Below are 24279 nucleotides of genomic sequence, written 5' to 3'. Positions count from 1 at the left end.
GTCCATCAACAGATTAAAGGATAAGCAAAATGTGGTATATCCACACAATGAAATACCAGTCATAAAAAGGAATAAAGTTCTTCACATGCTACAACATGGATTAATCTTTAAAACATGCTAAGGCGAAAGAAGCTGGGCGCAAAGGAAAACATGTTGTATGATTCTACTGATACACAGTGTCTAGAACAGGCAAACCACTAGGCAGGGGAGATGTGAGTACGGGGTGATTGCACAAGGGGTTTCCTTCTGGGGCGATGAGGACGTTCCAGATTTAGACAGTGGTAATGAACACCCAACTTGGTGATATACTAAAACCTCTGAACTGTATGTACACTTTAAAAGGATGAATTTTATGATATGTGAATTAGAACTCAATTTTAAAAAAGAATCAGAGGCGGAGTCTTTGTCACTCTTTCCCTCTTGGAGACAATGTATATTAAGGAAGACTGACTAAATGAGAAAAAAAATTTGACAAATAAACCCATGTAGCAAAAATAGAAATGAAGTTTTCCCTCTCCTGAGAACAAAGAAAAATAAAGGGATCAGTGAACAGGCTAGAGAAGAAACATAACCTGGCCTGAACGAGTTAATCAATCCTAGTTTTATTTTAACCGTTACTAATCTGTAGTGTCTGTAGTTAGATCTGTCCTTCACAAAGCTAACCTGTCACCCCTAATCCTGTGTAATTTACATTCTACACCTGGGATTTGCTCTCCCTGTAATCTCTTGTAGCAAATCACCCCTTGTAGCCGTTTGCACTTCAGAAAGGAGGTCACAGACCGATAACCCAGAGACTAACGGACCCAATTACCGGGCTGCTGGACCCAATTACCTGGTTGCCTGACTCCAGTGGGGACTGTCTTGAAATAATGCAAGAAGAAGAAGAATGTAAGACCTTCACCATTTTGACCCTTATCACTCACTTCGGACTGCGAACTCCCCTATAAGAATCCCTGTACCTCCCCGGGCAGCGGGGGCACAGTTCTTGAGGCGCTGGCCTATTGTGTCTTCCCTTTGCCTGGCAAAGAAAATAAAAAGCCTCTTCACTTCTTAGCTTCCAAATCTCTGTATTTGTGTTCGGCATCGGTGCACAGGGAGCCAAGACTTGGCAAGAGCGTCACCCATGAGTTCCCAGCAAATATTTAAAGCAGCTTATTCCTCCTTCAATCGGTGCCAGGCATCACCAAAGCCGGCTGAAGAAATGACTGTTATAAGTCAGTTTAGAATAACCTACTACCGACAGAAACTACCTACCCTGGACAAGCTGATCTTACTGCCATGAACACATCAGAACTCACCAGTTCTTGATCTCCTTTCAGTCCATGTGAGCCTGAACTATTCCATTATACCACAGGAGGCCACGACTTGTGCTTCAGAAGGCCCTATTCAGGTGGTCCAGCCACCCAGAAACCAGACGGCAGCTCCTCACCAACAGTACCAAGCCTGGGGTCACTGAGGCCCTGTCTCCCTCAGGACACCAGAAACACGCCAGCTCTGCCGAGGCCAAGCCGTGTGCTTGCGGCCCAGGACGCGTCCTGGCTGCAGGAAAGATGCCTGAAGAGAGCACAGCTCAACAGGGGAAAAGCCTGGGAAGGCAGCTCTGAGGTCACACACACAACACTACTGGAGGCCTGTTTTGCTTCTGTAAATTAAAAAAGAACATGAAAAAGCAACTTACCTTCTTTAATGTAAATGTCAACTGTTTGCTGCCAACCGTGGTGTCCGATACACTCAATGTCCCATTTTTCGCTTCGAGTTTCAACCGGTCTTCAAGGGTTTTACTGCAGGAAATTTAAGAGAATAACGTATTAATTAGCATTTTGTTTCGATTTACCATTTGAAACAAGTTTTAATTAGAATTGATCACACGAAGAATGATCTTTCACAAATTTAGTAAAGACAGAAAATGGCATTCGTTTAATACAATCAATGGAGAGAATCGCGGGCACTCAAACCGTCATTATTCAGACTCAGCAGATCCCTAGTAGAAACAATGGCTGCCCCAAACACCCACTAATTTAATATTTTAAGTGGGGGTTCCACATATTTCAATGGTTGCTACTTATCTTACTAAATCACATTTCTGAAGCCAAAAGGCAAAGGAGCAATATTTCTGAAGCCTGTAATTTACCGTAATAGTCAGCGGCACTTACGCTGCTAAAGCATTTTATATGTAATCCACGCATGAGTTAGGTATGTGAGCATCTCGGCAACTCATTCACCTTCTACAAAGGCCTCAACACAAAGGCAGCTCTCCAGGTCGAGCCACAGAGAAGTGCTATGAGAATTCTGATTTGTCCTTCACTCGGTCTTAGCTCGTGGACCACACTCATCACCTACCGTATGACCAACGTGAAACGTGAATACTCGTCTGATTACACAGAGAGAACGAGAGCAGTTACACTGAGGGTAAATTCTATCTGATCCAGCCCTAGTCACTGCTACTTCTCCAGGTGTTTTCCTTTCAATTTCTTACCTGAATTACCCTTTCCGACACAATTTGCCCAAAATTTCAATTTCATTTTATTTCTTGATCATGTTTCTAAGGTCTCTTTTTATAATCTTTGTCACTGTTATGGTTTGCTGTGCCCGGCAACTGACTGCCAGCTACAACAATCAAGACGTTAAATTTGAATTTTGTACCAGTTATACAACACTTCATTGAATGTTCTTATAATAATGGATTATTATAAAACCAGATCATTGTTAAGCTGGTTTAGAGCGAAAAAACAGAATTAAGCCTAAAGATAGACATTTTGAGTAAGTTTTAAAGTTAGCTCTAGCCCTTCTAGAAAAGGCTAAAAGCAACACCCTCATATCCCTGGGATGAAACTAGGAGGGGAGAAGAGAGGGAACAAAAAACAAGAATATGGTTTTCTCTTCTATTCGGTTCCTTCCTCAAAAAAACGTAAATATACTTCCCTTTCCAATCCTCCTTGCACCAACTTAAAACTGTGCACTCTTTTTAAAAGTTAATATGAAAAAACTTGGTTGAATTTAAAAGGGGGTGTGCGCACTGTGTGAAAGGGTCTTCTTTTTCCTGAAATATGATCTTCGTAACTAATTACTGAGTAGAACACAGCTCCTAAATGATCCATTAGACAAAATGATGCTCCTTTGAAATTCTGAAGCCAATGTTTGATGTTTACACCTTTGAAAGCCCTACCTCTAGTTTATGACTACTAGTTAGTACTAAACATACCTTTTTTACATGATTTGAGACATAAACGTGGTTAGCATAAAAGTGGCACTGTTTTCTAAGCAATAATGTTATTAAGAAGCACTTTTAAAGTACTTTTCATCTTCAAGGTTCTTAACAGACTAATTCTTTCAACATTCCTGAGACAGAAGCGTTTATCCTCTATAGATGGCACAAAGGGAGGCATGATGTTCTCTGACTTGCCCCAGGCCACAGAAGGATTCAAGCCTAAAACCAGGACTCCACCTGAAGAATTCCTTGTTTCCAGGCGTGTGTCAGACCAAGCCTGATTTATAAAGGTTTGCTCAGGAAATGTGTCCACTAAGTATTCTAAATGACAAGCTTCCACATGACAAACTGAATGAGAAATTAAGGTTTGGTTTCGCCTTTTTTTCACTTGAGCAGAACTCAAGGGTGACGTGTAAACTGACTCCGGCGCGCCTGTGACTCACGTCAGCTCTGCAAATTCCTCCAACCCTTCATTGCACTTTTGTTCTTTCCTTTCAGAGCTACAAGTGCTGAGATTTTAAAGGTAACAGGAATTCTGAGTAAGTATGGAGCCACTGAGACAAGGTGGTACACAGAGAACACTAATTTGGGAAGAAAAAGACTTTTTAAGTCAACTGTGGGAAATGACTCCTCTTTTCAGGGTGACCTATTTCCTGCAGGTAGGGCAGAGGAGCTCTGGTCTCCTCTCCGTGTACCTGGCCGGGCACCTGCAGAAACTTGTTCTGCCTCGGCTGCTTGGAGAGCCCTAAGCTTTAGGAGGAGCCGTGGCACAGGATCAGACGCAGGGGCCGAGGGCAGAGGCTCCCGCAGTAAAGCAGGCCCCGCTGCCCTCCCCTTAAAGGCGGCGTGTGGAAAGCGGCTGTGAACCACCCGTCCCGAAGCCTGAATTCCCGAAGTGTGAATTCGCTCAGAGGGGACTGAAGACGCAGTCAGGCCCCTGAAAACTGTCTACTGTAACCTTAGAGGAAAAGGCAGAACCCCCGCACCCCCGCCCGTCCTGCTCCCGTTCGCCCAGCGCTGGCCGGTCCTCCGTCCTGCTCCTCCTCCTGTCTAGGCTTCGGGTCGCGGGCCTCTGGCTGCTTTGTAACTGACGGTGAAGTTAAGAGGTTTAGGGAGAAAGTACCCCCCTGCCGGTCACAAGACGATCAAAACTCCCCCACACCTGCGGGGACTGCTGAGAAGACAGACATGGGCTGCAGAAGGTGGAAAGTGACAGGAATGACTCAGTATGGGATGGAGAGGGTATGGGGAGAAGAACCTACACGATCAGTGCGGCTGCATTAAAAGCAAGAAGAAAAACGGGCATACACTACGAGGGGAAAAAAATCAAATTGGATATTTATTAGATGCCCCAAGACAGCTGAATGATTTACTTCTTTGAGGCTTTAAAACACACACACACACGTATCTATTTCCTTAATTAAAACTAATTAAAAATAATGCTCCTTCACAGCGTTTTTAAATCACTCTGTGAGGAAAGGGAGGTAGGGGACTGGAAGACGTACCTAAAGGCACCTGCTTTAGTACAGCGTTGAGAAGAGCGAAATGAGCTTAACAGAAAGGAATCACCCCCACACCGTCTACATCAAAGGGAGTAAGAAGAGAATGGAGAAACACAAGTACCTAAAATTTAAGTACTTCGTTTTAAATATGTAACTTTGACAAATATTTACATACGCTGTCAAGGTTACTGGAAACTATTTCAGTGCTTTCAGTTTGCACTCGTGGCTTCAAAGTCTCTATCTCAGCAGATACAAGTTCAAGCAACCACGAGATCGGTTATCTCAGTGTGCAGCTCAGTTCAAACTTGAGAAGATCCCTGACGGCCAGTGTTGTTGCAAGTGTGGGGAAACAGGCACCCTGGCAAGAGGGCACAGGGCCCAGAGCCCTTCTGGAGGCCGATCTGGCCAAACTGACCACACACCTCTTTCGGTCCAGCAAATTCCATCACTAGGTAAGGCAGTCTATGAAGTTTTTTTTTTTTTTTTTTTTGGCGGTACGCGGGCCTCTCACTGTTGTGGCCTCTCCCGCTGCGGAGCACGGGCTCTGGACGCGCAGGCTCAGCGGCCACGGCTCACGGGCCTAGCCGCTCCGTGGTATGTGGGATCCTCCCGGACCGGGGCACGAACCCGTGTCCCCTGCATCAGCAGGCGGACTCCCAACCACTGTGCCACCAGGGAAGCCCTTCATGAAATATTTATGCAGCCATAAGGCAGACCTCCATGTATTTACCAGGAAAAAATTTCAAAACTTATTGTTCAGTGAAAAGAGCACATGAAACAGCAACAAGGTTAGTGCAATCCTTTCATGTCAAAGGCAGAAAAGCTAGAACTGTACACGTGAGTGTGTGCATATACAGGAGTGACTGAAACCTAAGAAGGCGCCCGGCGCAGGACCTCAGGAAGGGAGTGTGGGTAAGAAGAGACTTTCACCTTCCATCCTGTGTTCCTAAGTATTACAATGATAATATGCTCGTGTATTACTGGAGCACATATTACTGGAGTAATAAAAGATTCTCTTTTTTTTAAAGTGAAAGTTTGGAATTAAACTGCTTTCAAAATTAGATTTTAAAAATGTTTATATTAAAAACGAGACTGCGTTCTTTTAGTGCTTATCCACAGTCAGTGAAGAAAATTAGCTGAAGAGTAAAAACTGGCCATAGTTATTTAAAGTGGATAAGTTTGCAGACATGATAAGCAGCTCACCAAGAGCTACTGAAGTAGCTGGTGAAGAAGATGAGGTCGTCAAAGGCAAACAATGTCTTAAAAATCTTTGAATTTCCAGGACCTACCAGAGGGTAGGTGCTTCAAAGAATGCTTTCATGAATTGGGCTGAAAGGGCCACCTAGCATGTAGTATTTATTACCCAAGAAGAGGAGCTACCCTCAACTACTGAAATTTAGAAAGTTATCCCAAGGACTCTTTCTCTGGGGTTTACCAACAGACACCTCCAATATTTACATCACCTGCTGCAGACCGAGGCTGCCCCAGGTAACTGAAGAGGCTGATGTGCCCAGATTCCTGCCGGCGGCCAGCTGGCGTGAACTCCCAATCTTTCTACCTAGAAACGCAATCACCTCCACCCATCCTGACTTCTCTCCCTTGTCTCTGAAGATGTACTGGTGCTCCTGGCCCCATTCACTCCGGACTGCTCACCTAATTAGCTCTGCCAATTCAGTCCAGTCTCTCACTTCTTCACTCTCCCCTTCCTCTCTGCGTCCTGATCAGTCACATCTCTCAAGCCTAGAAACCCTTTCCTATCAAGTTACTGGCTCTGAATACCTTCCTTTCACTGCCAATGTCTTGAGAGAACCATCTATGCTAATTGCTCACAATATTCTTTTATCTCCCATTCATTCATCAATCCTGAGAAATTCATCGCAATAAGACACTCTTCCTACGGCCTTTTTCCAATCTCCATTCCGGGGCCTCCCGTGCTCCGCCTGACATTCGAGCCACGCCCCTCTCGGTGAAAGTCTCTCCATGTTTGGCTCTTTCGTTTTCCTCCCGCCTCTTGGGCAGCTCCTTAGTAATGTTTACTGCCCACATTCTCCTTTACCAGCCCTCGAAATCAGAATTCTCAGCCCCAGCCTAGCGATATATTCCCAACACCGCTAAAATCACATGTGTTACTTTGCATGCACTTGTATGCTGTCAGAGAGGTGTATGGTTTTCATCATAGACACAAGAAAAATACTTGTTCCCAAGGGCTCCACTCTTAGCCCTCATCTCCCTCTACATAATGGTGGGAAGTCTTTTTTATGCCACAGTTTCAGTCCCACAATGAAGCTGGTATCTCTTAAACCAATGTCTCTGGCCCACCTCCTACATTTCCATTTGTCAGCTGGACATTACCAAGAAGACATTTGGGTCTTGCAGACTTAATGTGCTGAACACCTGGCTCAATACTTTAGCCTTAAATTTGTTTTTTCATTCTGTATCCCTTATCTCGGTGGCAACATTGCTAGACATTTCAACGTCACCCCTGACTCTTGTGACATTAAATTAGTGACCAAACAGTGCTGTAGTGTGTGTGTCTTATTCTTAGACGTACTTATGAATACTCAGGCTCCTCTCCACCCCACACTTCAGGCTTTCGTCACTTCCCACCAGGACTGCTGTGCAGTGTGTGAGCTGACCTCACAGGCCCAGTCTCTCCCTGCATTCTCTCTAAAACTGCGGTATTTCATAACAGTCTCTGGGAAATAGGGACTTTTTCGCTTATGTTTTTATTTTCTACAACAAACATGTACTGCTTTTACTGTGTAAGTATTTCCATCGTTGGGAGGAGGGGCTGAGCAGATCTGATCACGTTCATCTTAGCCCAAACCCTTCCCTGGCCCGCCAGGACCTGGGTCGGGGCCTAACACGCCTCTCCGGCTCATCAGCTGTGCCCCTGCCACTCACTCTGCGCTCTCGCTGCACAACGAGAGCGCTTCCCTCACTTCCACACAGCAGTCCTCCCTCCACGCCGCTCCCTCAGCCTAGAATGCCAGCTTTCCCACCCTGCTTTCCGTGCTCATCTTTTTCTTTCAAGAGACCAGTTTTAATAGGACCTCTAATAAAGATGCCCTCAAATCTCTAAAAACTGACCCTCTTTCTTCCTTGTACACGTTCCCCAGGCCTCTGAACAGCTCACAGTGTCAGCGAGAATGGGAATGCAACGGGCATGTGAGCTGTGCTTTTCCTTTCCATCCCCCAGGCCTAGAATAGCACTTTGCTCACATGAGGCACCCGATGAATGACTGACTGATGAATGGGTGGGTGGGGAGGCTGCCAGGTGGATGAGCAGACACACAAACAAAGCGCAGCATACTGGAAGGCATATGAAAAGGTGCTGACAGACATGTGCATTTACCTAAAGCCTTGTTACTACGTCAAGCAAAGGACTCACTCAAGCACCCGGTCAGGATTCACTCTTCACTTTTCCCTTTATAGAAATGGTTTTACGGTTGGGCAAGTCCAAGTGAACTTTTAAACATAATACACTTGCTTCTGATGTTGTGTTTTGTTGGTCGCCTTGTGGTAACTCACAGAATAAACATAAGGAATCACTATAGCTGTCTGAAGGATAAATGGTTCAATGCTTCATTAAATAACATTAAAATATTACAAGTTCAGAATTTGCCAGAATAATCCGGTCAAGACCAGAGTTCAGTAAGCAGTATGTGCCAAAACGCCAGCCAACTGCAGGCTGTTCACACCAAAGGGTCATTACTTTAAGCAACTTGATTTGGCTTTTAAGCTTGTGTAAGTATCATTACTCATATAGCTCCTCTTCTCAAAAAAACTGTTTAACTTATTGACGTTTAACTTAGTAAGAACGTTTAACTGCACTGCATTAACTTAGCTATTATTTATCATTAAATACTAAATTTTCATCCCTTTTGTTTTTTACATTAATATCCTACTACAACCCACAGGCAAAGCAAGAATGTCAGTGAGTTTAGTCATGACTCCCACCCCCAAATTGTGGCTTCCTGTTACCATGGTTACCCTGAAAACAACTGCTCCCAGATTTTCCTGGGTTTCAGGTAAATGAGTTCTTTTTCAGCAGATCTTGAAAGGGTAACTTGAGAGTTGCCTGACATGTAGGCAAGGCATAGAAGATTCACACTCTCACAAGGATTTATCAAGTGCCTACTCGGGTCTAGGTACTGATCCAGGAGCTAGGGGTAAATAATGCAAGACAAAAACAGCAGATAATCTAAAAAGAAATTCACTCCACGGAATCAGAATGCTGAAAACAAGCAGTCTTCCCTCTGCTTCTGAGTAGGACTCCAGATAAAAATCTAAGAATGACAGCTGCATAAAAAGCGAGGTGCACATACTGCTGATGGAAGGTAAAATGAAGAAGCCTCTTTGGAAAACAGTGCGGCAGTTTCTCAGAAGGTTAGACACAACGATACCATGGGACCAACAATCCCACTCCTAGGTACGCAGCCGGGAGAAATGAAAACATATGTCCACGCAAACACATACACAAATGTTCATAGTACCATTATCTGTGATAGGCAAAAACTGGAAACAACATAAATATCCTTCAACTGATAAATGGATAAATAAAATGTGGTATATCCATATCCTGGAATATTATTTGGCAATAAAAACTAATGAAGTACTGACACATACTACAACGCGGATGAACATGTAAAACATGCCAAGTAAAAGCTGTTGGACAAAACACCACATACTATATGATTCCATTTGTATGAAATGTCAGGGACTTCCCTGGTGGTCCAGTGGTTAAGAATCTGCCTTCCAACGCAGGGGACGTGGGTTCGATCCCCCGTCGGGGAACTAAGATCCCACATGCCACGGGGCAACTAAGCCTGTGCACCACAACTACTGAGCCCCCATGCTCTGGAGCCCATGCACCTCGACTGGAGAGAAGCCCGCGTGCCCCAACTAAGACCAGACGCAGCCAAATAATAAATAAACAAACATTAAGGGAAAAAAGAAATGTCAGAATAGGCAAATCTACAGAGGTAGAGAATAGATTAGTGGATGCCCGGGGATGGGATGGGGTAAATGGGGGTGAATACCAACGGGGTAAGGAATTTTGTTTGGGGGCAATGAAAATGTTTTAAAACTGACTGCGGTGGTGGTTGCAGAACCCTGTGAATAGGCTAAAAACCAACGACTTACACACTTTAAGTACGTGACCTGTATGTTATACAACCTACATTTCAAGAAAGTTGTTATGAAAAAAAAAAGTGAGGTTGGTAGGTAAAGAAAATTTCTTCAAAAGATAGTAAGCCTATTACTAGACTCTTTGTCTACCAACGTCTCTTTTGTTAGTCAGAACCAGAATTTCTAGGTGCTCCTGGATCTAAGTTGAAGGGTTTGCTCATCATTTGGTTTCCCAGATATTTGCGAGAAACTGCTGAAATAAAGACGAACAGGCACATCTCCATTCCAGAAACAAGTCAGCCTGTCTGTCAATATCTTCCCCACCTTTTCCCCCTCCTTCCGTCTGAAAAACCACATTTTTCAAAACGGGAAGGTGGGGGCTAGAGAAGTACAGGGTGTAGCGCTGGTACCGCCCCTGACCTAATGCCTCACCTGTCTCGCTCGGGCCCTGCTCCTCCCCCGCTTTCCTTGGCTCCCCAGGCCTTTAGGCTCTTCTTACAAGGTCATCTACTCTGATGGGCTATCGATCCAAGTCCTGTATATCAATACTCAGCCTAGAAATTCTCAAAGCAGAGACTTGGGTGACTTAGAGCTCATACACGTTTTGGGCTTACATACCCAGCTAGTTCCTTACTTAGACACTTGAAAACTGAAACTGTTTAAATAATACCATTTCTTTTAAGGTTGATTTTTTTATTGTGGTAAAATATATATAACATAAAAATCACCATGTTAACCATTTTTCAGTGAATAGTTCAGTGGATATTCACACTATTGTGCAAACATTACCACTGTCCATTTCTAGAACTTTCTTATCATTCTAAATTGAAACTCTGTATCTCATTAAGCAATGTCTCCCCACCCCTCAACCACTGGCAACCACCATTCTACTTCTGTCTCTATGTATTCGACTATCCTAGAATACCACTCTTTCTGATCTCTCAGTTTTCCTACAAAAGGCTTAAAATTCCTGGCAAATTTTCCAAGTGACCTTTTTAATAATCAGGTAAACTACGATGAGGGTAAACATAACTGAAATTCTAACTTTTAAAAATAACTTTCTGTTAAAGAAGTTGTTACCTCTTAATTACCACCGTAATTTAAGAGTGTGGCTTCTGCAGTATGAAAGTGCTCCGACGTATATATTTACCAATACTCATGGGGTCACACGCTGCACCTTATTGTATGTAAACTATACCTCAAAAAATTGTTAAAAATAGTCACAGTAAAGACCAGTGTATTTCCCCTCAGGCCTTGTGGTGCTTCCCTCACATTAACTCCAAAGATCCAAACGCCACCTTTAGGGCAAGGAGAAAAGCAAGGCTGGGACAACTCGATGAACCTTCACTGAAGGCTGTTCTACTCACTTCATCAGCTTCTGCTTTGTGGCAGAATCTCTGAAGCTTCTGAATTCTTCGCCTGCTTTGATCTCATAAAACTGGGGCTTGAGGACTGTCTGCCGGTCCTCCCTGAGCCGTTCCTGCCGCTTCACTTTTTCCTCCTGTTGGAGAAGTCGGCGCTGTTTCCTGACCTCTGCAACCCAGTCTTTGTCATCATCCGAACTCTCAGAACTTTCTGCATCACTTGGTTTTCCTTCCGGTTCTTCCTCCTCTTCCTGAAAATAAAAATAGTAAGAAGCAGCTCCTCTCCCCCAACCCAAAACACTGACCCACTATTTTCTTTTAAACAGCATTAGCCCATCAGAGTACGTGACCTTGCATGCATCGGAAAAAACATCTTTAATTAAATAAGATATATTCCTAAGCTGAAGGTCAAACAAATTACAGCTCAAGTTTGTTCAAAGACTCTTTCAACCTACACAGAAAACTTTATTTTAAACAAACAGGAGCAAATTCTAAATGATAAAGAGTATGTTACTTTTTCATGAAGTTCCTGTTGCTCTAAGAGTCTTAGTTTCTTCTTCCTTTTTTCACTAATTTTGGAAACAAGTGGATTCAAAAGCCTAAATTCTTCACTCTCTTCGTCTACTTGGAAGTCAGGGTTCTCAAACATAACTTTAAATCGATCATCGGTGAGAATATTAGGAAGGCTCTGTAAGAAAAAGAATGTCAAAATTTAAAGTTAATACTGGAATAAAATCTGACCAGAAAGATGGCTTAAACACATTTTACTCAATAATAAATTAATAAGCTACATAAAGCACAACTTATTAAATTATGAAATTGTTAAAAGAATCAGTTTCCAGAACTTTCTAACTGCTTATCTCTTACCCACAATCAAATTCGATTCACCCATTTCACAGAAAATATGTATTAGTTGGCCGATGCACACAGTGAGCTGAGACTGAGCCTTCTGGCCTAACTTTATGCTTAACACGTTAGAAAGAATTTCCTTCAATTAACATTTTTTGATGCAAAAACATTTTTCAAGAAAATACATGTTTTTGAAACATGGCTTTTTAAGCATAGCTACTATACTGAATGAAAATTAGTGAGACTTTCAACTTCATATTCTAAAACTGGTAGAGGAAGTTGCGTCAATCACAAGTCAAGAATTAACAAGGTGGGGAGCTGGTGGTGTAAGTTTACTGACTCTGAGCTATTCGGAAACCTAAGGGATATTTCCTTCCCTCATAGGACAGCCTCATCGATCTTTTTCTCCTAGGCCATTTAATTGTTCTCAAAGGATATAATGTGAGACTCTATGATATTGACATAATAAAACTTTACTACTGAGACCCATTTGGGATAGCTCAGGACTTGACACTGTATTCCCTCTTATTTATACCACTCTGAACAGAAACATTTTCTAGAATGTACTGTAAATTTATCTGTTCACTTGAACAGATGATAATCTTATACACTCAGGGCTCTCCTATTGTTCCTTATCTGCACTAGGCTTGGAAACAAGATAAATTAACCTGCTTAACATGGTTTGTAAAGTAAACAGCCTGAGCACAGGCTGGAAAAAATGAACCTGTTTGTGGTAAACTATGGCTCTACTTAACAGACTTTATTTTACTGGCTGCTTCTCCACTATTGGGAGTAAATAAGGCTGTAAGTAGTTGAGCTCAGAATGTTGTATAACTGAGCTACACAAAAAAAATCGGTAAACCACGAGACATTAAGGAACTTGGGCTATTTATTACCTGTATGTACCTAAAACCTGACAAACCCTTACTAAAATTCTATGATATACTGAATATATATTTGAGATATATCGAAGTCTTCCCTAAGTATCATTTCCAAGACAGATTTAGGTTCAAGGAAGAAACAAAGATAGGTAAGTTCTAGTTCCTGATCCCAAGGCATTCACAACCTAATGAGCAAAAACCTTAAAAAGGATGCTAGACAGAGTTGAAAGTGCTCTAGGAGCAGAGAGGTAAAAAGTAATTCCAATAAGGTACACCTCAGAAGGGTTCACAGGGGATATGCATCGGGGAGGAAGCTTAAAAGATGGGTAGTTTTCGGGCTTCCCTGGTGGCGCAGTGGTTGGGAGTCCGCCTGACGATGCAGGGGGTGCGGGTTCGTGCCCCGGCCCAGGAAGATCCCACGTGCCGCGGAGCGGCTGGGCCCGTGGGCCATGGCCGCTGAGCCTGGGCGTCCGGAGCCTGTGCTCCGCAATGGGAGAGGCCACAACAGTGAGAGGCCCGTGTACCAAAAAAAAAAAAAAAAAAAATTGAAAAAAAAAAAAAGATGGGTAGTTTTCAACAGATAGAAATTTGGGAAGAACATTTCCAGACAACTGAGGAGTGGTGAACAGTCTGATAATGCAAGGATAATGGCAAAATTTGAAAAAGCAATTTTTGATCAGGCCAGATGGTAAAGGATTTTAAATACCGTGACATTATTCTGCAGGTAAGGGGAAACTATTAGGGAAGAAGAGGATAAGGAGGAAAGATACAGACAGAAAAGTGCGTCAAGAATCTCAGATGACAGGGCTTCCCTGGTGGCACAGTGGTTAAGAATCCGCCTGCCAGTGCAGGGGACACGGGTTCGAGCCCTGGTCTGGGAAGGTCCCAAATGCCGTGGAGCAACTAAGCCCGTGCGCCACAACTACTGAGCCTGTGCTCTAGAGCCCACGAGCCACAACTACTGAGCCCGCGCGCCACAACTACTGAAGCCCATGCACCTAGAGCCCGTGCTCCATAACAAGAGAAGCTACCGCAATGAGAAGCCCACGCACTGCAACAAAGAGTAGCCCCTGCTCGCCGCAACTAGAGGAAGCCCGCACACAGCAACGAAGACCAAATGCAGCCCAAAATAATAAATTAATTAATTAAAAAAAAAAAAGAATCTCAGATGACAAAAAGAAGCCTGCTTTGCGATTCCGCAGCGGTGTGCTACATGATGGGCTGTTGAGGGAGAAACCTGAGTCATGAGGAAGACGAAGAGGCCTCTTGAGGAAACTGGGAAAAGAGACAGGGCCTGAATTAGGGCAACTGGAATCTAAGGGTGTTTTAGGAAAGGATGATAGTGAGATACACTTCTAAGTTCGAACTGATAGATACAGCTACAGATGAGATGGGAGGAGGAAGACTGAAAAAGAGGGGTAAAAATTTTTCTCAAGGGTCTAGCTTAAGTCACTAGAAAGCTGGTGATACAGTAAGTCAGGATTCATCACTGGAGATGATCAGAAAAAGAGGCATAGGGTGGAATAAAGGACAAGAAATTATGTACCAAGAAACCAAGACATCCCCCAGTAGCTAAATAGTAAGTACACCGTGGTACATTCAAGCAACTGAGTATTATTTAGCGCTAAAAAGAAGTAAGGTTTTCAGCCACAAAAAGACATGGAGGGACCCTAAATGCATATTACTAAGCAGAAAGAAGCCAATAGGAAAAGGCTACGATCCCAACTATATGACCCTGTAGAAAAGGTAAAACAATGGAGACGGTAAAAAGATCAGTAGTTGCCAGGGCTCAGGAGGAAGGGGTGAACGGTGGAGCACAGAGGATCTGAGGGGATGTGAAAATATTCTGATGTTCTAATAGTGGATACGTGTCATTATACATTTGTCCAAAACCGTGGAGTGAACAACCCCAAGAGGAAACCCTAATGTCAACTGTGGGCTTCCGGGGATGACGATGTATCAATGTAGGTCCATCGATTGTAACAAATGTTCCCTCTGGTGGAAGATATTAATGGGGGGAGGGGGGATTATGCACGTGTCCGGGCAGGGGTATATGGGAAATCTCTGTACCCTCCTCTTGATTTCGCTGTGAACGTAAAACTGTTCTAAAGTAAAAACTGTCTTAAAAAAATATCCAGTGCATGAGAAAAGTTAAAGAAATTATGTTCCATGTGTATATGTATAACTGATTCACTTTGTTATAAAGCAGAAACTAACACAACATTGCAAAGCAATTATACTCCAATAAAGATGTTAAAAAAATAAATAAAAAATAAAGTCCAATTGTTTGAATCAAAAAAAGAAATTACGTTCCATTTAAGACTGGTTAACTCAGTCTATGGCTCAAGGAGAACATCATCTGGATTCTGACAGACACCATTAGGTGCCTAATATCAAGGCACCAGGACTCAGGAGAGAAGAGGGGGATAATCTGGATAAATTTTAGAGTTACCTGTAAACACAGGATACATAATACTGCCAAAGACCACATGAATAGCTATTGGCCTGTTACACATTTTCAGGTTTCATGTATATATATATATATATATATATATATATATATATATATATATATATATATATATATATATGTAAATCCCAAGGGAAAACTTTTCTTTTTCATCTTACTGTATTATTACATAATCACATTTAACAAATAACTGAGAAATGTGTTAAAAAAGGATATGTTGGCTAGTATTCTTTCTTCCCTTAATTTAAAACAAATAAGTTGCATTGCCTAAAGACAAGTATGCCTTAGAAGAACAAATATAAAATACAAACTCTTCTAACCCAGCTGTAAAAATATTTCCATCAGAGTTTCCTAGTCTGTTTGTTTTCACAGCTGTCTAGGATGAGATGTAGTTAGTGACGTTCTATAGTAGTTCACGAGCGTCTGGCTAGCGATCTGCCCCATAAATACACATGTCCACATGCCGAACACTTGCCACTGGAATTTAGGAAACATCTTAAAGTATTGCTCATGCCACAGCCCTGCCTCAAAGAAGTATATTGTGTGCAGATCTGAGTAGCATGCTTATTATCAATACTTTGTCCCAACACAGGGACATATATGAGAAATACTTAACATTTAAAACAGATTAATTGTTTCAATGCTATGATATCTATGAAACTAAGGTGATGCAGACTTCTGAGTAAAGATGGTGGTTTGAACATGAGCATCTTCTATCTCTGCTAAAACCCCACTAACACAATAGAAAAGGGGCTTTAAAAAGACACAAATCCTTAAGGATGAGAAGGATAGGAAAGGAAACAGGAGCGATGAGGTTGCAGAAGCTTAAAGGAAGGTCTAGCACTCGCGGTCTCCAGCTGGAGGGAGGCTTCTCTGGAGGGCAGGATGTGGCCAGCTGGGGCCACAGCACGGGGAGGCAAGGGGAGCACCTGGCACCAAGGGGGTGTAGGCGAGGGGCTGAGGTGCCACCCACCCCGACACCCCAAGCCCTCCTGATGGTAGCTCTCAGTCCTCAGAACGTTGGCAGCCAGGCCACCAGCCTCCAATCAGGAGACTCGGAGAGGCGGAGAGAAAGGCTGAAAGATGCTGCCGCTTGGCGCTTCCCCAAATAAACAGTTTGGCCAGGTCAGCACACAGGACTGATGAGCCCTGTCTCCACCTCAGAGCCTCCCGTCAGCTTTTCAAATCTTTCACTCTTTAATTTGAACAAATGACCATGAATCACAGCTGGGAAAGACTACTTAAAATTTTTTTAAGAAAATTTCCCAGTACTGTAGAACCTAAGTTCCTGGATTGAAAGAATAAAGCTGAAAGAATAAATGAATTAATTCTTAATTAGAATTAATACCATCAAATTAATTAATACCAAATACCACCAATTAATACTACCAAATTTCTAAGTTTGGATAAGGTCCAGATGTTTCGCGACATTATGAGGTGGGTCACTTGCCACCGCAGATCCAACATCAACTGAAAGGTAAACATCTTAGACTTTAATTATGTTATCAGTGATAGTGATATCTGGGAACATATTTCACCGTCGGCCTCCATGAAATTTCAGCCGGAGCCAAAGCAGAACATAACTGCACCATGCTGACTTTCAAATCAGAAGTTATCAGAGCTATTAAAGCTCCTGCGGGTTTAAAGAGCTGAATTCAAAGACGAGACTAATGAACTGCTGATGGATTTAACAATTCCTTCAAGTCTTCTTTACAATTATAATGAAGAAGTCTTTCCTTAATTCACGAATGGTTTTTAAGGTCTTTTTTTTGGGGGCGGGGGGGGGGAACCACACCACGCGGCCTGTGGGATCTTAGTTCCCCGACCAGGGGTCGAACCCAGGCCCTGGCAGTGAAAGTGCGAAGTCCTAACCACTGGACCGCCAGGGAATTCCCCAGGTCATTTTCATTAGATAAAACTGTTAAACAAATCATACAAACTGTCTAATAACAGACTCAGATTTTTAGATGACTATATTTAAGTATTTCTGGAAAGAAACTGAGCTCTGGTAATGGAGCCTGACTTGGGTCAGCAAGCCACTAAGAGCAGATGAGCACACTGTACAAACGCCGCTCTCTGGCAGGGTTCTACAGTTCACACAGCTACAGACACCGTGCTTCCAGCTTCCAACAGCTGAAGGGAAACTGCTTGATGGAAGAAGATAAGAATTTCCAAGGTTCTTCCTCTTTGCACTTGCAGTAGAAATAGCACATGGTCTGATGATTCTTTACAGGATAACCCTATAAATGTTTTGACTGAAACTGTCTTAAAGGCACAGACAACCATGATTTTCCCATTGACTCTACAGATCACTTTGCATGTTTTCAGCTCCCAGGGTCGTTGTTACCATCCTGCACTAACGTGCACAGCAAGGGCCGCCTGTGTTCTCCATCTCTTCCGGCCGTCCCTAACCTCAACGAAAGTCTGTGAGGCAGATGGGGGGATGGTGAGAAAAGGGCGCTTCCCCCACATCTCCACAATCATAAGGCCTTTAAAAAGGATCCTGATCCTTAACTTTTTATGTGTATGCCGTGCTGCACAAAGTATCAAAATTAAATTTTAAGTGCCCTACTCTCTATAACATTAAATGTAATAAAGACTCATAAGCATAAAACATAGAAAAGATGCATCTGCAGCCTAAATTAGCTTCACTCCCTCCCTACTGAAACTTCAGGGCATGTAAATCCAAAGACCACTTCCATTAAGCTTGCAGAAGGACATATAAAGCTGAAAGGTACCTCCCTAACCATCCTCAGGCTGGGCTAACAAGACAATCAATGTGGGGACTTCCCTGGTGGCGCAGTGGTTAAGAATCCGCCTGTCAATACAGGGGACACGGGTTCGATCCCTGGTCCGGGAAGATCCCACATGCCGCAGGGCAACTAAGCCCATGCACCACAACTATTGAGCCTGTGCTCTACAGCCCGTGAGCCACAACTACTGAGCTTGTGTGCCGCAACTACTGAAGCCCACGTGCCTAGAGCCCATGCTCCGCAACAAGAGAAGCCACTGCAATGAGAAGCCCACACGCTGCAATGAAGAGTAGCCCCCGCTCACCACGACTAGAGAAAGCCCGTGTGCAGCAACGAAGACCCAACACATATATAAATAAATATAAATAAATTTATTAAAGAAAGAAAGAGAAAGAAAGAAAGGAAGGAAGGAAGAAAGAAAGGAGAAAGAAAGGAAGAAAGAAAGGAAGAAAGAAAATAAATCAATGTGAATACTCTGAGGAGGAAGTCAAGGTGCAGGAAGCACTTACATTTTAAACATTTTAAGATATACATATATACTTAATACACTGATGTAAAGCAGGAAGGTGCACAGTCATAGCATATAGATGTACAAATTCATATAACAAGTTTAAGTCATTGTTTCAACATTGGTATACTATTCATGTAATCAAAGTAGAAATGTAAAAGCCATCTATGTACTTACTTGTGTGTGTGTGTGGGGGGTGGGATGAACTGGGAGATTGGGATTGATTCATGTATACTAATATGTATAAAACAGATAACTAATGAGAACCTGCTGTATAGCACAGGGAATTCCACTTCCATGTACAGCAGAAACTAACACAACACTGTAAAACAACTATACCCCAATAAAAAATAAATTTAAAAGAACTGGAAAAAGAAGGGGAAAAAACAGCATATTAAAAGAAGCGAACAGACCAGGATAAGAGGATGCAGAAAGAATGAGGAGGCCAAGGATGACGGAGGGAACAGTGAGAGTGAACCCGTTCATGGCACTGGGAACGCCCCTCGCTGGTCCTATTCCTGCATCTTAGAGAAGAACAAGCTATGACCCAGTGAAGCTGAGGATCACCCATGATGACACAACTAGTTAGCAAGGGGGCCAGACTCAAGACCCTTTAGTTGCAGTCCCTTGACGTCACTGAAGAGAATGGTACAAAAATTAACACATGAAGAGCTCACTTATCTCCTGTTCACTTACCTGGCTAAAAACTAGAGAGAGAACCGAGAAAGAATAAACAAGCAAACAATCCCCTCCTGAGAGCTCAACACAGCTGGCCCAGATGCGAGGTTCGGCCATCTATCTATTCAGGCAGGTCCTGCAGGCTTGCAGGAGAGATCGGATCTTTACACCTCATTCCAGAGAACAGCCCATCTTGGTCATCTGCCTGTCTGATCTAAGCAGGTAAGAAAACAGCACTGGGGAGGAACAAGGAAGCCTTCGCATATCCGGGAAAATCAGAAAAATCTCCTCCTGTCTTGACAACATCAGCTAAATGAAGCATTGACCCTTATTTAGTTTACAGCCGACCTTTCTCTATCTTACATTAGGAACGGAATGTAGAGAGCAGTATTCATAGGCGTGCACAGTCCCGATGACGCCAAGTCTAAATGAAAACTGGTTACTTGTGAAGTTATAAACAAACCTAGTTAGTACAGAGAAAAACAATAAACCAACTCAGTACTGAACAATAAAAGGATTACTTAAAACACATGCACAAGATAAAATACGCAGCTCTCAAAAATATTTACGAAAGAATTTTTAATAAAAATGGGAAGCTATGTGTGTTATTTTATAGAACCAGGATAAATATTTTATATATACAGTAGTATCCTGCTATTATAGTTTATAATTTTAAGATAAATAAGACAGGAAGGAAATTCACTAAAATATTAATGATGCCTTTGGATAGAATTATATGGGTGACTTTCTTCTTTATATTCTTTTCTACAAACTTCCCATATTGGGCACATACTATCTTAAAAGCAAGGAAAATAGAAAACTAAATGCATTTTTAAAGTAAAAAGAAAAAAGATACAAGTTACTGTCAAGAAAGTGGAGAAACAATTTATCAGTATTTTCTCTGCCTTATAAAATCTTACCTTAACCTTCTTTTTCCATGTAGATCTTTGCTTTTCCTCCTCTTCCTCAATTAATTTAAGTGCCAGCTCTTTGTTAACTTTTGGCAATTTCTAGTAGAGGTGAAAAAAAAAACTGTACTGAAACACCTACAGTTTAGCTTTAAAGGTTAAAGCGAAAAGCAGGGACAGGAGGACTCCACATCCTAGCCTGACCTGTGGCCAATATACACACACTCACTGCTTTTAAAAACTTAACAAATAATCTGGAAAAAGGAAAAACCTGTCACTAGTCTTTTGCACTGAGAGTGTGTGCATGTGTTTTAAACAATGTCCAGTTAGAAATGATTGTATCACTTGGTGGCTGACCTCAGTCGGAAGGCAGAAGGAGATGGGGTTTGCGCTTCCCCTCTGCTTGCCGTTGGCGCGACGTCACCCATCAACGCTTCGTTGTCCTGGCAACAACAGGTGGCTCCAGCAGAGCAGGGAGTCCATTTTGTGGTTCTCCCACGCTCCCGGAACAGCCTCATCCTACCTCGGGAACCCCAGCGCCAGCTGTCAGCCCTCCACGGAGGTCTGAGTCCCAGCTCTCAGGCCTGCCTCTCTCCTGCCGCCCAGCCCTGGAGTGTTAGCTGCTCCCTGAAGCCACGGCCTCTCTTATCAATACCTCAGTATTTTTGCCTTTTCAGTTCTCTAATACCTGGGTAACAATTCTTTACATTAAATTCCCTCCGTTAATAGAATTAGTGTGGCCTGATTCCTGTCTGGGCCCTGGCACAGTCTAATGACCATTTCCCATGATCCAAGCAGCTAGCCTAAGACACTCCCAAATGTCAGAAAGAAATGGGGATTAGCAAAGCAACAACACTCCAAAATCTATATCCCTATTTGAAAATAGCATCATGTTTTCCTGGTAGGACTGACACTCTCAGCTCACCTGGCATTATTTTCCCACAATACCATTACCATAGAGTCTATAATGATAAAACTGTAAAGAGTATCTACCCTCACAACAAATAAAATATACCAGAAATATTAGTAAAAGATGTAAACTCAGGATGGAAAAACTAAGAAATGGATGGCAGGTTTCTTTGAATAATAAATAAAATACAAATGAAGTACCTTTCTCTAGTAGATTCAATGCTGACTACAATATTTACCTTTAATTGGACTCTCTGTGCTCTTGTTTCTTCTATCTTCTGTCGGATCTTATCTTTCCTATATTCTTCAAAAGCAAATGGATTTACCATCAATTTCACCTTTTCAAAGTGGAAAAAAATTAAAAATAAGAGAATTGTATTTAGCAGCACGTCTCATATACAGCATGACTATCATGCCAAAGAACAGACAGATCGCTTACAAATCTTAAGTATGTTTTATAAAAACGAAAGTAAGTAGAGAAGAAATGGCTACAGAATGCTTTTATTTATCACCTAAAATAACTGTAGTTTTGTACTTACCCTGTGGTAGAGTCTTATATCCATGAAAAATCCATGCATATATGCCCGGAGAAAAGGCGATCCAATGAGATGGGTAAGCCCTGGGCAAAGTTAATCAAAAGAGGGCAGATCTTTATGAAATCTTGATTAAAACTCAACGATCTTTCATGACAACAATTTGATTGTAAGTTCACTTCTGAGTAAAAATTTAAGGATCAGAATTACTGATCTTCTTCAATAATTGCAAAGAAAATTTTACTCTGCTTCAGCAATATCATCCTTACTTCTTTTTAATGCAATACTAAGCATAAAAATGATGGCAAGGTCTTTATGAACTATGACAGGGAAGTAACGAAGGGTTCCCTATACAAGTGGTTCTCAGAATTTTGGGTTCCATGAGCTATAGTTTAACTTTAAAAATAACACTGAGGGCACTTCCCGGGCGGTCCAGTGGTTAAGACTCCACGCTTCCACGGCAGGGGCACAGGTTCGATCCCTGATCGGGGAACTAAGATCCCGCATGCCGTGCAGTGCGGCCAAAAAAAAAAGCCCAAACAAACAAAAAATGCTGAGCTCAACGCTAGGTTGTCAACTTTCAAACTGCCAAGTAGGAACAGTGCTGGGGTTGGGGGGAGACCACTGTTATGGCCCATAATTTCCAAAAACAAAGGACACTGTCACAACAGTAATGTAGATAGGGCATGTTTTTCCCCCAAAAGAACAGCTTTTGGCAAATTTATACCAACATACATATTATATACAGACATACTTCATCATGGATGAATTAAAAGTTCAATGCCAATCAGTGTTTGGAAGCTTTAAACAGTATCTTTCACAGGGTTTCCTAGATTTAGATTTCATTTACAATTAGTGGTGCTGGTGGTCACATAAGGATGCTCTGCCTATGTCACAGCAATTGTTTATTAATTGCAAATATTTACATAGAGAAAGGTTATGAGAATATTTATCTTCAGAATAAGACCACCTATGACATACTCACATAAAAGGCAGCTTTAGTTGGTATAATACTAAGTGACTACGTTTCCAAGGAAAACATTACCCTGATTTCCAAATTTAAGAAATAAACATCGCTCCAGACCTAAAAATCACTTACTAGGAAAATCACATAGACGTACAAAACAGTACACATTACAGAATAACATCAAAAGGCAAAATTAAATTTAGGATAATCTCATAAAGTAATAAGACTTGGTCAGAAAAATACTTTCCTGGAATTCATTAGGTTAATAAAACCACAGGGTTTGGATTTGCACAGGAGAAACTTAAAAGGTGGTAGGGGGGTCGGGGGGAGGGAGGGCTGAACCTTAATGAAATGTCCAATGCGTAACAATCTGCATTTAGGTACCTGCACATGTGTGCTCCTAATTATTTGTTTCCTCTGTTAGGTATATAAAATTTATATTTATGGCCCAGCATTACTCCCATTCCAGGAGAAAGCTTTTCATATTCAAATAATTCTACACAGAGAATCTGGCAGGAGCAGCAGCTTTTCTCATCATTAGCTCCACAGAACACTAGTCCCAAGAGATCTTTGAGGAAGAAGAGGTTCTATGATCAAGTTAAGTTTGGGAACTGTTTCATATTCTCCTCCCACTCCTGGAGATTTATAGTGTATGATGGCATTAAAGGCTCAAAGAAGTCCATAAATAGAGAAACTGATTTATCTTGGCTTAACCTAACATTTCTCAAACTTATTTGCCACAAAACTCTTAAAATGATAGGTAACATTTATGTATTATGTTTCAAAACTGTGCTGAGTACTTTTCAAGCATTATCTGATTCATTCTCCAAGCAACCCTATGGGTAGGTATCATTACTATTGCCATTTTATAGATGAGGAAACCAAGGCACAATGAGGTTAAGTAAATTGGCCAAGTCATAGAGCTATTAGTCATGGGATGTGAGCCCATATCAGCCCATCTCTAACGCCCATGATATCAGCCACAATGCTACCCATCCAGCACTGCATACACAGTGGCCCATGAAACATGGTATAGGACCTGCTAAAGGCCATAATTGGGAAATGTCAGAACTTGCAAGTATTCAATGCTATAATCTTAAGAAATAAGGGAAGTTAGTTACATGGCCTTATTTTTACTTTAACATAAATTATTTAAAAAGGTTTTATATATGATCGTAAAATCTGTTGAAAAATTATAACCAATGGCTTATTTAATATTAAAAGATATTACTAATTTACATGAAGATGATTTCTAGTATAACTTATTTTGTTGAATATTATATCTATTTCCATAGTTTTAAAAATAGGCAGTATGAATGCATTTTAACAAAACGTATCTAAACCTTTATCACTGCCTTCCTCACCCAAAATAAACACAGTGAAGAGACTGAAAAAACACCCAAAATATACTAAACACAGTAGTTTTTAAAAATCCACAAAATAGCAATGACTTTCTAGTCTCCAATTTAAGAAGGCGGGTGAGTGTGACGCAAGCAGACTGCAAAAATCACGCTGGGGGTGTGTAAGGAGGCACTTCAGTAGGAAGACTTAGTTCACCCTATTTCATCCAAAAGTCATATTTTTAAAAGGCTAAATACAACTCTTTTCTTTTTAAACAC

At 41.9% G+C, this 24279-nt stretch overlaps 1 protein-coding gene across 1 annotated transcript in view; it reads right to left on the bottom strand.

Moving 5' to 3' along the window:
* NOL10 (nucleolar protein 10) overlaps nucleotides 1–24279 on the bottom strand; it is an 88365-nt gene that overhangs the window by 5051 nt on the left and 59035 nt on the right. The window contains exons 15-20 of the mRNA XM_067703695.1: nucleotides 21700–21779; nucleotides 21400–21498; nucleotides 20264–20353; nucleotides 11719–11892; nucleotides 11208–11455; nucleotides 1679–1781 (exon numbers count right to left, since the gene is read on the bottom strand). Coding sequence (XP_067559796.1) covers nucleotides 1679–1781; nucleotides 11208–11455; nucleotides 11719–11892; nucleotides 20264–20353; nucleotides 21400–21498; nucleotides 21700–21779 — 794 coding nt within the window. The remainder of the gene's footprint in view (nucleotides 1–1678; nucleotides 1782–11207; nucleotides 11456–11718; nucleotides 11893–20263; nucleotides 20354–21399; nucleotides 21499–21699; nucleotides 21780–24279) is intronic.

This window comes from Pseudorca crassidens, chromosome 14 (assembly GCF_039906515.1).
Source record: "Pseudorca crassidens isolate mPseCra1 chromosome 14, mPseCra1.hap1, whole genome shotgun sequence".
Classification (NCBI taxonomy): Eukaryota; Metazoa; Chordata; class Mammalia; order Artiodactyla; family Delphinidae; genus Pseudorca; species Pseudorca crassidens.
This window is presented reverse-complemented; position numbering and strand designations above follow the sequence as displayed.